The sequence below is a fragment of the Anopheles coluzzii genome, chromosome 3, assembly GCF_943734685.1.
Source record: "Anopheles coluzzii chromosome 3, AcolN3, whole genome shotgun sequence".
Taxonomy (NCBI): domain Eukaryota; kingdom Metazoa; phylum Arthropoda; class Insecta; order Diptera; family Culicidae; genus Anopheles; species Anopheles coluzzii.
This window is the reverse complement of record NC_064671.1, coordinates 23,565,001-23,580,498: the sequence shown is the minus strand read 5'-3', so window position 1 is coordinate 23,580,498 and position 15,498 is coordinate 23,565,001. Positions and strand designations below refer to the sequence as shown.

The window sequence follows — 15,498 nt, the reverse complement described above, 5'->3', positions numbered from 1 at the left end:
GCGGTTTTCGGTAATAGCACCAAAATTTTATCGGTAGCTTTCGGTTGGTTTTAAAATTTGATTCTCAGTTAAAAGGAAGTGTTGAGCGCGAGAAAAGGGCGGAGGGACTTATCTGCAAAACGAATGTTCCAGGGAAAACGAATCCTTCATCTATTTCGAGGAGATGGATTAGATTTGGTTCAGCGGCCACATGAATGAAGGCCTTTCTGAATCCAAGTGCCTTAAATCCACTAAACGACTCAAGCTCTCTACCTGAACGAAATATAGAATGATTTTCCAAGTGCCACAAATCCACTAAACGACCTCTAAACGGCTTCTAAACGACTCAAGTTCTCTACCTAAACGGAATATAGAAAGACTTCGTTTAGCAGACGGCAAACGACTCATGCATTCTAAAAATAGCACAAAGCTGGAGGCGCCATCTGTTGGTGGGATACCCAACCAGTGAAGCTTCCTCGCTTGGAGGAGAGCTTTCTCATTCCCTCTCCTCTGTACTGTTGTATGGTTTCGCATTGAAGTTATGCATCGCTAGAACTAGAACGACGATACGGTTGTTTAAATACTAAACTCTAATGGACTCTGCAAGTGAAGTAAGTGAGATTTGATTAATGGCCGTTGGTGTTGATACCCACGTATCTGACCACACGACCATTCCTATAGAGTTTTGCTCGGAAAGTTAGAAGGCTATATAGGTCATGATTAGATGAAACTTGTCGAAAAATATTGCAAGAAAAGGACAGCAATATAAAGGCCAGGCTACATTGATCGTACTCTCTGGTGTAATTTTGATTTTCACTAGCGCGCCTGGCGGCGGCTGACCGACGCATTTTTCCAAACAATGTGAAGCCGCTCCAGAAAATATGTAATTTTTCCATGTTTTCAACTTAATTTGGACGAAAAAAGTTTTGTAAAAGGTAGATGCACATGTCTTGCACCCATTGCATCCATTTTCATGGCAAAAAACGGTAGAAAAACTACTTAATTTTGAGATCCGGCATGACCATTCCCTCGATGACCAAAAAAAGCTTCCACCAGCCGCCGCCAGATGCGCTAGTGAAAATCAAAATTACACTAGCTACTACGGTCAATGTCTCCCGGCCTTAATGATGAGTTATAATACGCCATCTATTGAGCAAACCAATGAAGATATGGAGCATTCGTTTTATTTCTATGGATGTTTGATTTTCCTGTCATTTTTGCTTGATCTGTGGCTCTTGGGTTTTATCTTCAAGGTTGACTAGATTTTGCTAAGAAACGAATTGCCAAATCGTGTGTCGATTAGTGATGGGAAAAATGAAGATTTCGTCGCAATCGATTCCGGCTAGCTCCGAAATTTTCTGGAATCTATTCCGGATAGTAGGTCCGGAATCAGTTTCCGGAATCGATTCCGGAATCGGATCCGGAATTGGTTCCAGAATTAGTTCCAGCATCGGCTCCGGAATCGGAATTAGCTCCGGAATCGAAATCGGCTTCGGAATCAGAATTAGCTCCGGAATCGGAATTGGTGTCGGAATTGGCTCCGGAATCAAAATCGGCTCCGACATTCAAAACTAATTATCATTCAATTCAAAAACTAAATCTCATTCCGGAGCTAACTCCATTTCTGGAGTCAAAACTGATTCCGTTACCGGAGCAAATTGCGATTCCCAGGTCGGTTCCGGAAACGATTCTGTTTCCGGAGCCGATTCCGATCCTGGAATCGATTCCAGAGCCGATCCGCGAATCGATTCCGGAGCCGATCCCGGAATCGGCTTCGGATTTAACCCCGGAATCGGCTCCGGAACCAACTCCGGAATCAGCTACGGATTCAATTCCGGAATCAGTTCCGGAACCAACTCCGGAATCGGCTCCAGAATCGACTGCGAAATCGGAAACGATTCCAGCATCGGAATTGGCACCGGACTTGATTCCGAACACGGAATCGAAATTGATTAGGTCCGATTCCGACCTCTCACCACTAGTGTCGTTAGATTAGTGAGGAAGAAAACCATAAGCCTACCTGATATATACACTCACTTTGGCCTCGCCTTATAAATTGAACAGGGAAATGATTTGATGACATCTGACCAGTATTTAAAAAAATCTGTGTTTTCGCTGGAAAAAATAAAAAATTTATAGGAATACAGATAAATCTGGTCACTCTGTGTCAGCCGGCTGCTGCTGGTGGATTGGACATGATTACGAAATGTTGTTTACATCTTGCATTCGTGTCTGCCGCCAGTGTTTATCATCCTAATCGCATCCACAATGAATAGAATAAAGTCATTTTTACCGCATTTAGCTTCCGTGGTAAGTAGCTGAAGAGCGTCCCGTATGTTTTTCTGAACGCTGACCCGTGTTGCTTTGTTTTTGTTTCTAGCGCAAACTGCATGCGACCAACAAATCATTCCTGAACCTGGTCCCGATCGTGGTGGAGCAAACGGGTCGGGGAGAGCGGGCGTACGACATATTTTCCCGGTTGCTGAAGGAACGAATCATCTGCCTGATGGGCCCAATCCATGACGACCTGAGCTCGTTGATCGTGGCCCAGCTGCTGTTCCTACAGTCGGAAAATGGCACGAAACCGATCCACATGTACATTAACTCACCGGGCGGAAGTGTCACGGCCGGGCTGGCCATCTACGATACGATGCAGTACGTGAAGCCCCCGGTTGCTACGTGGTGCGTGGGGCAGGCGTGCTCGATGGGCTCGCTGCTGCTTGCGGCGGGTGCGCCGGGAATGCGCCACTCGCTGCCGAACGCACGCATCATGATCCACCAGCCGTCCGGCGGTGCCCAGGGACAGGCGACCGACATTCAGATACAGGCGGAAGAGATACTGAAGCTGAAGAAGCAGCTAACGGAGATTTATGGCAAGCACACGAAGACGTCGCTGGACGTGCTGTACTCGAAGATGGAGCGCGATACGTTCTTGAGCCCCGAGGAGGCCCAAACGCTGGGCATTATAGACACGGTACTGGAGCATCCTCCCTCGTCGACGGAAGCCGCGTCGTAAAAATGGTGGGGCGGTGCGTGGCGCAACATTTCGTTTGGTGTTACTGAACTGGGAAGGAAATAAAAAGGGATGATATATAGCAAATTGTTTAATTGCGTATGCCTTTCCTATCGTTTGTGCAGGAAATGAGAATTAATTAAATGATCGAGGCTTAAAAATCAATTTTTTATGAAATTTTCTCTCGAAAGGCAAACTGAGGCTATGTTTGGAATAACACAAATTGTTATAATTAATTTTTAATTATTTTTCATTTTCATATCTTTTGTCCATCTTTTGTCGCACCGGATTCAAATGGTAATGATGCGTAAAATTAAATTAACCTATCTCTACGCTTCGCCGATTGCGATGAATTAAAACAAATAACTAGTAAAGATTTACTACCGTTTGGGTTAGTTTTAGCCAAACTTTAATACCCACGACATGCCTTCCACTGTTTGGTGCTACCTTTTCGCCGTTGCTGCATTGGTTTTCGTTCCCACCACCAACGCACTGGGAAGGGTGAGCATTACCGTTGGACGTGTTCCGTTAAGTTGCTTCGTAATTTAAATTCTCTTCGGGTTTGCAGCGAAATAAAGAGCTAGTGATTGATAAAGCGAAAACATGCCAAACGAATAAAACCGAATCATTTTTGATCAAGTTCATCATTCCGGCAAACTTCACGTCGAGCAACAATGTGGTGCGCTTTTACGGGAACTTTTCCGTCGTACAACAGATTCGACCGCCGCTGGAGGTATGCCACTTATTGGAATACAATAAGAATATGCGCAATTGTCGTGTCTTTTTTTCCAACGGTTTCCACTTCCAATTTCAAAACAGCTCACACTAGTGGCGTATCGCTGCACGCTCGATTTGCAAAACTGCCAACGGTACAATGCGGTGCAGGTGCCGAAAATTTGCTCCTTTTTGGCCGACACCAACTCGTTCTGGTCACCGTTTGTGCGCAGCATCGAGCCGACAGTGAAGTGCCCCCTGCAACCGGTGAATAGCTAAATCTGTTCATTGTTAACCCCATTAGCACCGTTTTATTAATTTACTTCTTTTTTTTTCTTCTTTTTCTTCTGCTACTTCTTACCCTCGACAGGCAACGTACGTGTTTAAGGATTCCGCGTTTGATTTGAGCTTTTTTACCAGCTTTCCACTGGACGGGTACACCTGGCAAGTGACGATGAAGCTGTACAGCACGGCCGTCACGCCGAAGAAGGAAGTGTTTTGCTTCGCTGCGCAAGCTACGCTGAAAACAGTCCGCCGACCTTAGCTATCGTGTAGTTAAGGGAGTGTAAAGTCTAGTGCAAACGGGTGAGCTCAGTCTCAACATTTAAATAAAACTAAATTATCAGCAAGTTTTACTACACCAATGAGTAGGATGAGTAGCGGATGTACTCTGCCAAAACCGGACTTTACAGCGCACAGTAGCCACCTCAATTTGGCTCTACCACGCCTCCTCTGTCGTTATGAACGGCCTAAAAAGACTTTACGGGCTTTATGTTCGTCCGTTTCGATGCGTTTAACATGGCCATCCATGGGGCGGTCCCGTGGTACAGTCATCAACTCGAACGACTCAATAACATGATTCATTTAACCGACAATGTGTACAACCGCCTACACGGGTAAGTTTCGCCTCTTTATTCCTAAATAACTTTGGATTAAAAAAATCGTATCGACTTCAAATTTAAAAAAATGCCTCGTAAAAGATGTTTTCTTCCCATGTGCAAAAATTAAAAAATATCAAAAAATGTTTAAATATGTTTTTAAATTATTTAAGTTTGTATACCCTTTACATGACAACCGCCTACCCTGAAATCAAGGTGGATCAAGGTGGATTAAAAATATCAGGTGGTGGATTAGGGCCTTTGGGGGGTCGCCATAGTTGAGGGACTTTACGTCATTTTAGAACCGTTAACCATTGGTTTCCGCACAGAAAACTTAGCAAAGAGAACAGATTTCTTTGTTATTATGTGCATTTTTGTGTGTTTATTGATTTTATCGAAAAAATGAGATATATTAACAAAAGATCTGATGATTTGTTTATGAACAAAATTTAAAACCATTTGAGTAAGAGTTCTAATCTCACGTAAATTGTCCATGCGGCTCGTAGATAATGAGGAATTAATATGAAAATTGAAAAAAATAATTATTTCTTAGTTTTTATTATCAAAAATGTCGAAAATCCAATGAATTATAGAATAAATTCACGGAATAGCACAAAGTAACACACTATAATCTATGTTTTAATATTGAATAAGAACTCGTAAAGTCCAAAATATATTTTTAAAGAATGTTTAACCTTTAAGTTGGCAACCGGATACCCGGGTATTTTTTTCAACTTTAAACTGCCATAACTTTTGATTCATTGCTTTTATTGACCTGAAATTTGCCGTAGCCTCCCAACTTTTAATTTATGATTTTTTGGTGCATAAGTTGTAATTTTAAACAGCCTGTAAGTATTTTATTTTGATTTTTTTTTAACTTTACCACGTAAGTTGGCAACCAGCATACCCGGGTATTCCATACATTTTGTATGGAGAATGACGTTTCTCTTCTTCCTCTTTTCGTATTGTGCTTATTTTCGAGTCAAATTCAAGCGATTCCAAATTTCAATATGACCGTTATTTTTATATTAAAATGAAAAAAACTTAATGAATAAATGAAATAGAAGAGAATATATGGTCGGCATTACTTGCTTACAGCATTAAAATATAGAAAGCATTGTTTACCTATGAAAATCGTAAATTTTTTGCATCAAAACGTGTGGAATACCCGGGTATGCCGGTTGCCAACTTACGTGAGTAAATCTGGTTGCCAACTCTACGGTTAATCGAAAAATGGGGTAGATAAATTATATGAACAAATTTAATAAATGTAAACAAAGTTTGAATCCTGGGGACCTTACGTCAAGTGACGGTTTGTCAAAATGCACTAGAGTCCACCACCTGATATTTTTAAATCCACCTTGCCCTGAAATCACCTCTTTTACAGGGTTTTCGAGGATTATATAAACATTTTCAGCGAGTTGTAGATTCGTTCAGGCATATAATAGACTCTTTCAGCGAGATATAGATTTTTTATTATTATTTTTTTTTTATTGATTTTTATAGAGACTTTGAGCCTTCCGGCTTCATTCGCCTCTAGATATAGAATTGTTCGGAAGTAGGTGTAGACATGTTCGGTTATACTGTAGAGCTGTCACTTTCGTACCCCTTGGACTGCAAGTTGGATCATTCTCATCAGGAGGTAAACAAACGGTTTTCGAATAAATATGCTTTTTTCAACTAATTTATGTATTAAACAGCTTGGAGAATGATTATTAGCTAATTTTAGGACTTTTAAGAATGAAAAATTGAACCCTGCGGCACAGTGTATAAACAAAACAAATGACAGCTCTACAGAATCGCTGAACATGTCAACGCCTACTTCCGAACAATTCTATATCTCGCTGAAAGAGTCTATTATATGCCTGAACAAATCTACAATTCGCTGAACATGTCTATATAATCCTCGAAAACCCTGTAAAATGATACCTACCACTACAAGCAAACGAAATACAGGGTGTTCGAGATAAATTTGACACCTGGCCTTTGGGTTTATATCTCAGGGTTGAGTAGACGTATCGAAATGATTGATGTCATTGGATTGCTAAAAGTTGTGCGAACAAGTGTAAAAAATGTCTAGTTCCGTAAATATGTGGAACCCGTCCGAATTGTACAAGCGCGTAACGTGTGTTATGATGGTTCGTGCCGGCCATACACACTTAAAATTTTTTGCCGAATCTCGGTTAATTTTTACCGAGATCTGCACAACTGAGATCTCGGCAAAGATCTCGGTTAAATTTCTGTTGCCGAAATCTCGGTTAAAAATGCAATTGACATTTTGTTTTGACGTTTACGTTTAACCGAGATTTTCAGTTAGAGCAATCCGAGATTTCAGCTAATTATAAAAACAATCTTTTTTTTTAATTTTAGTTGTTTTATTTGAATAAAAAGTTAGTTGGAGTTATAATAACAAACACAATTATTTATTAAGCCATAGCCATAGCAGCCTGAGCCCATGCTGATTGCCGGTGTACATTTTTTTCAGCATGATGCCACCATCGTATCTGTAGTTGGACGGCAGGAAGTCACCCCCCCCCCCCCCCCCCCCATTATGAGAGTTGTGGTGGGATGGGAAGCGCAGGGACGGGCGCCGGTACAACACCAGATGGTGTTCAGCGTTTGGATGTAGTAAAGGTGCAGGAAGATGGGCCGGGCATGGAGCGGGCACCGGTACAGACACGGTTCTGTGAAGCGGGCAGAGTGAAACAAGCCTGAGTGAACCCTGATTAGAATTCACGTGGTCGAGTATTTGGATATTTACCTCGTGAAGGTAACTGGAAATGAAACCTGGAAGTCCGAACGGGCCGGCAAAGTTTGGTCCAATCGGACTAGCATCCGGTAATCCTTGGATAAGGACTGCTTCGAGCAACGATCTTATGTACACTGGCTACGTGCGTTGACAGAGCTTCCTAGCCCACCCGTGTCCGATCGTACGCTACTGATGATCGGTTTGTTCATGCTGGGTGTTATATTTTCATTTATTTTTCACACTATTAATTTTATAACACAAAATCACTCCGAAAGGTTTCTGCATCGACAAAATGATGAATGACAGATAGAAAACCGAGCCTCGGCTAACTCAAATAGCATAGTCGAAATTTCGGTTATTTTGACGGATGACCTCGGCGACAGCAGTTTTAACGTACGTAATCGGTATGTTGTGTTGCCGAGTTTCGGTTAAAATATTTGTTTAACTGATATTTCAGTTTTAAATGGTACTGATTATCGGCAATGGGAAATTTTCAACTGACATATCAGCAAGAATCGAAAGAGCCGACGAATGTCGGCAGTTTTTTAACCGAGATCGTGAAATATTTTTAAGTGTGTACGAATGCCGAAATTCGGAAGGCGGCGATGTGTTCGCTGAACACCGTAAAAACAATACGGTGGCCAATGGGCGGCCGTACGTTTGGCAGCAGGATTCTGCACCATGCCATACGGCCGTAAAAACACGCCAATGGCTCACTGTTAATTTGGCACAGGCCAGAATAAAGGCCGTGTTTGCGGCCATCCCCAGAGACATGGTTGTCCGGGCTTGCGCGCGGTTCCGGAAGCGGGTGCAGGCGGTCATCGACGCGGAGGGGAGTACTTCGAATAAAAAATGCGGCAAACATGGTAAGCTAAATTGGTAGATTTTTTTTTTTTTAATATTTAACATAAATTTGATAAAAAAATTCCTTTCCTATTCCCTCAGAAACTGACAAATTTATCTGGAACACCCTATATATATATGCGTATATATGCGTATCTATATGCGTAAATATATGCGTATATATATGCGTATATATATGTATATATATATATATATATATATATATATATATATATATATATATATATATATATATATATATATATATATATATATATATATATATATATATATATATATATATATATATATATATATATATATATATATATATATATATATATATATATATATGCGTATATATATATATATGCGTATATATATATATATATATATATATATATATATATATATATATATATATATATATATATATATATATATATATATATATATATATATATATATATATATATATATATATATATATATATATATATATATATATATATATATATATATATATATATATATATATATATATATATATATATATATATATATATATTGGTATTTAATGGCTTAGTTCATTCCTTACCCTTGCTCTGCAGACACGTTCATGCAATGGGCGCCTCCAACTGCACTCTTCTCTCCGCTGCGGCGCTCTGCTATTCCGCAGCGGACCACCGTGTAGAAGAGGCAATTGGAGGCCCCATCTCATCTGCTTCTGAGCGTTCTCTCTACAAAAAAGTTAAAAGGAAATAATGAGTTATTTGTGGTTTTTCACAAATCAAACTGTTTTATCTACATACCACACCTTTTTTCCGCAGCGACTCATCTACTGTCACCCGCAGAAAACTGAATGGCCCATAGCAGTGCCACTTAGGAGGCGAAGGGGGATCTGAAATTATAATCAATAAATATAAGCAAGATTTAATGTGTTTTATTACATACATTTACAGCGCGTCTAGAAAATTCTTACTTACATCCATTTCTTTTCAACGCTGCCAGCTCACGTATCCTGATGTCGCGGTACTTGTACCGGAGCTGGTGCCAAACTTTCTGGCATCTGGCCACGGTGGTCCCCAGATGCCTGGCTATTTCCCCCCATGCTCCGGCAGTCTGACTTCTATTATTATAGAATTTGTCAGTGGTCCGCCAGAGCATGGGGTGCCCCGATACAAGTCCGATCAAATCCAGTTTCTCCTGTTTGGAGGAAAGCTTGCAAAAAAGGAAAATCATAAATTAGTTTTCTATACAGACAGTCTTGTTTTTGCAAATTCATAAAATGTATCTAAAAACATTAAATGTTTGGTTGAACAAGAACCAGAATTTCGGAGGCGCGAAATTGTGGCGCCCTATATTGAGTGGCACGTTAAACGGTGGGCGGACTGGGCGGCCGCTAGGGGCCCCGTCAATGTGGATGTTCGACTTCGTCTAAGGGACCTATGGCCCTTGTTCATTTTTATATGGTTTTATTTATCGACTACAGGCGTACCCCGAGTTAAGACCCTCTCGAGTTACGACGATTCGCAGATACGACGATTTTGATTTTGACAGTTAAAAGTAGTTAGGCCCGTGTCTGTGCTCCATCGCATGCGATTTTATCGCACGTGCTGTCAAACGCTTTTTCGTATAATATTGCGATTAATTGGATGATTTGAATAATATAACGATTATGAAAAATTAATTTGAGATTGTTCCTACAAAACACCACACATTTAGTTTGACAGATAAAATCGGATGCGGCGTCCGACGAAATAAAAAAAATTTGATTCCGTCGTACGACGAAATCGCACGTCCGACGTTATCTGTCAAATCCCATATAAAATTTTGACAGGCCTTCCGATAAAATCGCATCCGATGGAGCACAGACACGGGCCTTATTGAGACGAAATTGATACATATTTTTGAATTTCTGTGCAGATAACCGATACAAACATATTTCCTCAGATTCCACAACTCCCCCATCTTGAATATCTATATTGTGTAAACGGCTTTTGGAGGAAAAATAATACATTATCGTATATTGTTTTAAATAAAATATACGATTTCATAGATTCCGACTCTTCAATTTCGGTTATAAACTATAAATTCACAGATATTCGACATACGACTATTTCGACTTACTCCTTGCTTTGGGACATTTTTTCGGTCCCAAATACAGTCGTATCTCGGGGGGGACCTGTATGTAGAAACGCTCTCAGAGTATCGCGTTGGACTCAAGAATAACACATGTCGTGTTCAGCATGTCATGACGCACTTTGATTGACTATCAGCAATGAGCATCAAGCTACCACGGATATGTTCATTGTTTTTGTAGGTGAAAATCTCGTGATACTCATGACATTTTGCAACACTGGTTGAGATCAGTTTCGGAGCCTTTTAATGTCGTATGTGCATGTCTCAATAACTAATTTTAACTGTCAAAATCAAAATCGTCGTATCTGCGAATCGTCGTAACTCGAGAGGGTCGTAACTCGGGGGACGCCTGTATTCTGTTTTATGGTGCGATTTGGCTGTTTGCTAGTTTGATACGACTTGATTCCTTCCCGGAGTCGAGTTCTCCTGACGGTACTATGGGCAGCACCGAATTTTCTAGCCAAATCGCGGTCCGACAGATTAGGATTCCTTTTAATAGTCTTCAAAATCTTACTACGCAGATTCCGGTCGACAGTTCCACTCCGACGATTGGCTTGAGGCTTCCGAATCGTCGTCAATGTTTCCTTATACCGTTTGATAACACGCCATACGGTATTTCTGGGAAATTTCAGCTTTTTAGCTAGCCTAGATGCAGACCACAAAGGATTTTCCAAATAACTGTGCACGATTTTTTCCCTTCTTTCGGCTTCCATGTTGATTGTTTACTAATTACAGTCGATTTGCGGAAAGTCAAAAATACATACGTCAAGCTTCCAAATCCGTCCACCAGGAGCGCCACAATATGAGCAAAAATTTGTTCCAATTCTAAATGAAGCAAGCTTTATGTGTGGTTTTGTACGGAGTGTATACATGATTTTAGCCTCCAACTGTCAAACTCCATACAAAAAAACTGACTAGGGGGGCCTTCACGATTCTAGTTAGTTTTTTGTATGGAGTTTGACAGTTGGAGGCTGAAATCATGTAAACACTCCATACAAAACCACACAAAAAACTAGCCTGCAATTTTCAGTCTAGTTAATTCTAGCCATAAAGCTAGAATTAGATTCGAGTACCTGATTGAAAACACGTTGTTGTTTACATTTATCCCAAGGTGCATAAAAGAGATCAGGTGGTGGAATCTAGAATCAAAGTGTATGTAGTCCAGGTGGTCTCATAGCATTTTTTTCATAACCAATTTTGAACATCACTTTTTGAAAGAACGAGTGAAAACTTTTGCTCCAACGAGCTTTCTGGAGGCTTGACGAATACTCAAAACACTCTTAAAATCTTCATTCAGAAGCAGAAGCGATAAAAATCAGCCTTCTAAATTCATACACCTTGGGATAAGCTCACCTGTATATTATACCCACTTAGATAACTACTCGAAAACTGCTATACAATGCAAACAGCTGACAGGCTGAAATTTCAGCCTACGAACTTCAAACGGAAAGGGCCCCTAGAATCGTGAAAGGCCCCATTATTGGCCCATCGACTATTTTGAAAGATCCGGAATGGAGAATTAGTGAAAATATACCGCCTAGGCTGCCATTTAAGACATAATTGCCTCAATGCCGTTGTTCATTGTGTAGATAAAATAATTACTGCTTACAACTGATTTACCATTTTTGTTCTTGGCTTGATTACTGAGCATGTTTGGTTATGTTAATAACATGAATCGTATGTATCTTTAGCAAGATAATGATTAAAACTTTGTGCCATAAGCGCCAATGCATCGTCATAACTTACTAGATACCCTAACAAGTTCTACAGTTATAAACATGACTATTGCTTTAGGATTTTATCAGCCTGCCCGACATTTGCCGCTTCATTTGTTTTATTGATGCAAAGATTCTAAATAAATTGTAACTTAAAAACACAATTTTAAGGATATCTTGACAGTTTGTCTTTACCTTTGAGCAAATTGTGACTTTCTTACTAGGGTAAAGCATATATAAATAAATTTGTTACAACCGACAGCTTTTTACCGCGGCCTCCAACCATTTTCTTTTTTGTTCTTATCAATTGATTAAATTCATGTATTGGGACTACATCAATGTCACAAACATCAATAATTATCAATAATTATAATCAATAATTAAACTTTAATATTCATATGTTTATCGCCTTTTACTAGTATTTCTTATGCTTCTATGTAGAACAACTGATAAAACTTTCTTTATACCTTCATTTTTGATACATTTATATGATTTCTTGACTTTACATGGAGTCGCCGGAGTCAGAGTCGTTTGGAGTCGTCTGGAGTCGTTCGGAGTCGTTCAGAGTCGTCCGGAGTCGTTCGGAGTCGTCCTGAGTCGTTCAGAGTCGTCGAAGTCGTTCGGAGTCGTCCGGAGTCGAAGTCGTCCGCAGTCGTTCGGAGGCGTTCGGAGTCGTTCGACTCCAGTCGACTCCGGACGACTCTCGACGAATCCGAACGACTCCGACTCCGGGCGGATCTAGTGGTTCCATTTTGCCGGAGTCGGAATCGAACTAACAATAGTCGGAGTCGGATCGGAGTGGTGGGTGCGCTCCATACAGCACATCACTACTCACTAGCAAATGAAAGTACTTTCGTGTGGGACAGTTTTGTAACGCAAGTGTCACGTCGGTTTGTCGGTGGTTTTTCATCCAACATAGAAATCAGTGGATACAATATTATTACAAATATGGATGAATCCAGGAGAGATACAGCGATTGTAAAGCGTGACCACCTTAAAATTTCTCACGTTACACTTAGCTTGGTCTCTCGTCTTACAGGGTTTTCCAAGTCACTTTCTAATGTAAACATTGTTATTCGCCGTATGCAAAATGTTGATCCACATCGATCTGAAATTTCTTTTCCGTCTACATAATTGTTAATTTCTACAGCATGATTTTCGCTGTACGACTCAAGCTGGATTGATTTTGACAGTTCTTGTGTTGTGAATGTGTTGAAACTGAAATTTCATTTTGAAACAAATAAACCATTTGATAGCTGTTGGAAAACATCTAGGATGCGGTGAAAAACACTGTTTACAGTTGAAACTGACATGGAAACCCTGCTTAAGAGTAAAATTACTTTGTGCAATTTATATGCTCTCTCGGGAAGCCAACGCTACGAACTGAACGGGAAGAATTCTTGAGTCGCGCATTGCGTTTTTACCTGTGCAATGCAACCGAGTTTGTGATTGTCGCTGGAGATTTTAACTGTGCACTAGATCGAACGGACAATGGAGGAGCCGTTACAATGACGAGCTATACAAAATGTACGGCGACCTCACCGTCGTGCAGTGTATCAACCTTGCCAGGCTCCGGTGGCCATGTTGTACGCATGGAAACGGACGACGCAGCCCGTAAAGTCTTTTTAGGCCGTCCACAAGGACAGAGACGTCCGCCATTAAGGCCGGAATAACGGACTGGTGAACTCCGGTCTGGTGGTACAGTCGTCAACTCGTACGACGTAACAACATGCCCGTCATGGGTTCAAGTACCGAAAAGACCGTGCCCCCATACGTAGGTCTGACTATCCTGCTATGGTAACAATGAGTCACTGAAAGCCAAGCTCACTTCACTAGTGAGTACAGGGCAGGCCTTGACCGACAGCGGTTGTTGTGCCAAAAAAAAAAAACTTGAATAGCATCTATACTGAATCAGACAGATTACAATTTTAATGCAGTTATTTGAGGCGCCCTGTAGTCTTTGAGTCCCTGCGCTCATGGAGGCCCGCGATGAGAGTACTGTACACACCCTATATGCTGGACTTGATATCCACAGGGCCTCCCGCAGCCACTCAGTCCGCTTAACGTTAAATCCGGCATTGCAGAGGAGGTGTACTGGGATTAAATTTAAGTGGTCAGATGACTTGAAGGCGTCAGACATTAAGGCCAGGATAATGGACTGGCGAGGACGAGAGACCGTGAGCGGCTTCGGACACTCCTTATTGCACGGAAAAATTGTACCGCGTTGTTTCAAATTATTTTTGCACGAAAGCGTAAAATACGGACGTTCACGGATCCAACGTTCGCGGTGGCTGCAGTTAATGGGCGCACATGGTACATGGCACAGGACAAGGATCAGCGAAAGCGGCTAGTTCAGAAAGGATTCAAAACTCGTCCTAGAGTTCATACTATTTTGTTTCATCTAGACTTGTTCATTCAACAACCCGTTCTACACTTTACCCGGATTGTTTGAACAGGCCTACAGTCGGTACTGTCTAAGGCCACTTCTGGTATGGATTCTTCACTAGATGGTCCGTAAATAAGCCAAATTTACTATTTTATTCATTCCGCAAAACAACACCTCTGAACTAAACACTTTTGTTTAGTGTGATTGACAGATAGGCAAAACCAATGGCTATTCGAATCGGAAAGAGTTATCCACCAGTGGAGAAATTATTCACCGGTGGAAAACAAATTACACTGGTGGATTCGAGCATAATAACCGATCGGATAAATTTTATCGACTTTCGTTGGCGATCAGGCCTAATATACTATAACTATTGTTATGCCGTTATCTTTATATGAAATTTAAAATTTCAATATTAAGTACAATAAAAGTTATTAAAATTTACATGTGAAAAATATCGGCCGGTCTCGTAGTAAAGTCGTCAACTCGTACGACTTAACAACATGCCCGTCATGGGTTCAAGCCCCAAATAGACCGTGCCGCCATACGTAGGATTGACTATCCTGCTATGGGGGGAAATCAATTAGTCACTGAAAGCCAAACCCACAAGAGGTAAAGGCAGGCCTTGACCGACAACGGTTGTTGAGCCAAAGAAGAAGAAGAAAAATATATCTTTCCAAATAAAAGATTTAGTAACATTTGAAAAATACTTGAATATTTGTTGATCAGGAGGGACGGTCATGCCGTATTGCTTTAAGAAAAATAAGTTTATCATGTACCCAAGAGCTAAATAAATTCCACTGTGAAAAAATTAAGTAGCTATAATAAAAAGTTATTCCAGCTTGAAAATCATACCAGATTGTAGATTTGAAGTTTGAAAAGCTTGCGTTAGTATAGAAAAAACTTTGTACTTTGAATATGGCAAACTATGAAAAGTTCATTAAAATCATTAAACTATGAAAAGTTCATTAAAATTTAGGATTAAAAAAATGTACTGAACGTTACATGGGTTTTGATTCATATAATGGAATAATTCAATAACTTAGGTAAAAGTATGCACATTGATAGTGGTATCCTAG

General features: G+C 40.5%; 3 protein-coding genes across 6 annotated transcripts in view; 2 read left to right on the top strand and 1 right to left on the bottom strand.

Moving 5' to 3' along the window:
- Positions 1-2,142: 2,142 nt before the first annotated feature.
- On the top strand, positions 2,143-3,079 carry LOC120957200 (ATP-dependent Clp protease proteolytic subunit, mitochondrial). Its single transcript, XM_040379266.2, has 2 exons — positions 2,143-2,289; positions 2,360-3,079. Exons 1-2 carry the CDS (start codon positions 2,248-2,250, stop codon positions 2,993-2,995), a joined length of 678 nt encoding a protein of 225 aa, XP_040235200.1. The 5' UTR covers positions 2,143-2,247; the 3' UTR covers positions 2,996-3,079.
- Positions 3,080-3,175: 96 nt separating this feature from the next.
- Positions 3,176-4,687, top strand: LOC120957201 (uncharacterized). The gene is made up of 4 exons (XM_040379267.2): positions 3,176-3,493; positions 3,561-3,725; positions 3,812-3,973; positions 4,077-4,687. Exons 1-4 carry the CDS (start codon positions 3,416-3,418, stop codon positions 4,248-4,250), a joined length of 579 nt encoding a protein of 192 aa, XP_040235201.1. The 5' UTR covers positions 3,176-3,415; the 3' UTR covers positions 4,251-4,687.
- Positions 4,688-8,781: 4,094 nt separating this feature from the next.
- The window catches only part of LOC120959293 (transcriptional regulatory protein AlgP-like), a 93,311-nt gene continuing 86,594 nt past the window's right edge, over positions 8,782-15,498 (bottom strand). For all 4 annotated transcript variants that reach the window (XM_049610216.1, XM_049610217.1, XM_049610218.1 and 1 more), the window contains 3 exons: positions 9,163-9,397; positions 8,989-9,077; positions 8,782-8,916 (listed from right to left, as the gene is read on the bottom strand). In XM_049610216.1, coding sequence (XP_049466173.1) covers positions 8,845-8,916; positions 8,989-9,077; positions 9,163-9,397 — 396 coding nt within the window. In that variant the 3' untranslated portion in view covers positions 8,782-8,844. The remainder of the gene's footprint in view (positions 8,917-8,988; positions 9,078-9,162; positions 9,398-15,498) is intronic.

Coding starts and splice junctions, on each gene's coding strand:
- LOC120957200 (XM_040379266.2), top strand. CDS start 2,248: ATGAATAGAATAAAGTCATTTTTACCGCATTTAGCTTCCGTG. Junction 2,290..2,359: donor TACCGCATTTAGCTTCCGTG/GTAAGTAGCTGA, acceptor TTTTGTTTCTAG/CGCAAACTGCATGCGACCAA.
- LOC120957201 (XM_040379267.2), top strand. CDS start 3,416: ATGCCTTCCACTGTTTGGTGCTACCTTTTCGCCGTTGCTGCATTGGTT. Junction 3,726..3,811: donor AGATTCGACCGCCGCTGGAG/GTATGCCACTTA, acceptor ATTTCAAAACAG/CTCACACTAGTGGCGTATCG. Junction 3,974..4,076: donor TGAAGTGCCCCCTGCAACCG/GTGAATAGCTAA, acceptor TACCCTCGACAG/GCAACGTACGTGTTTAAGGA.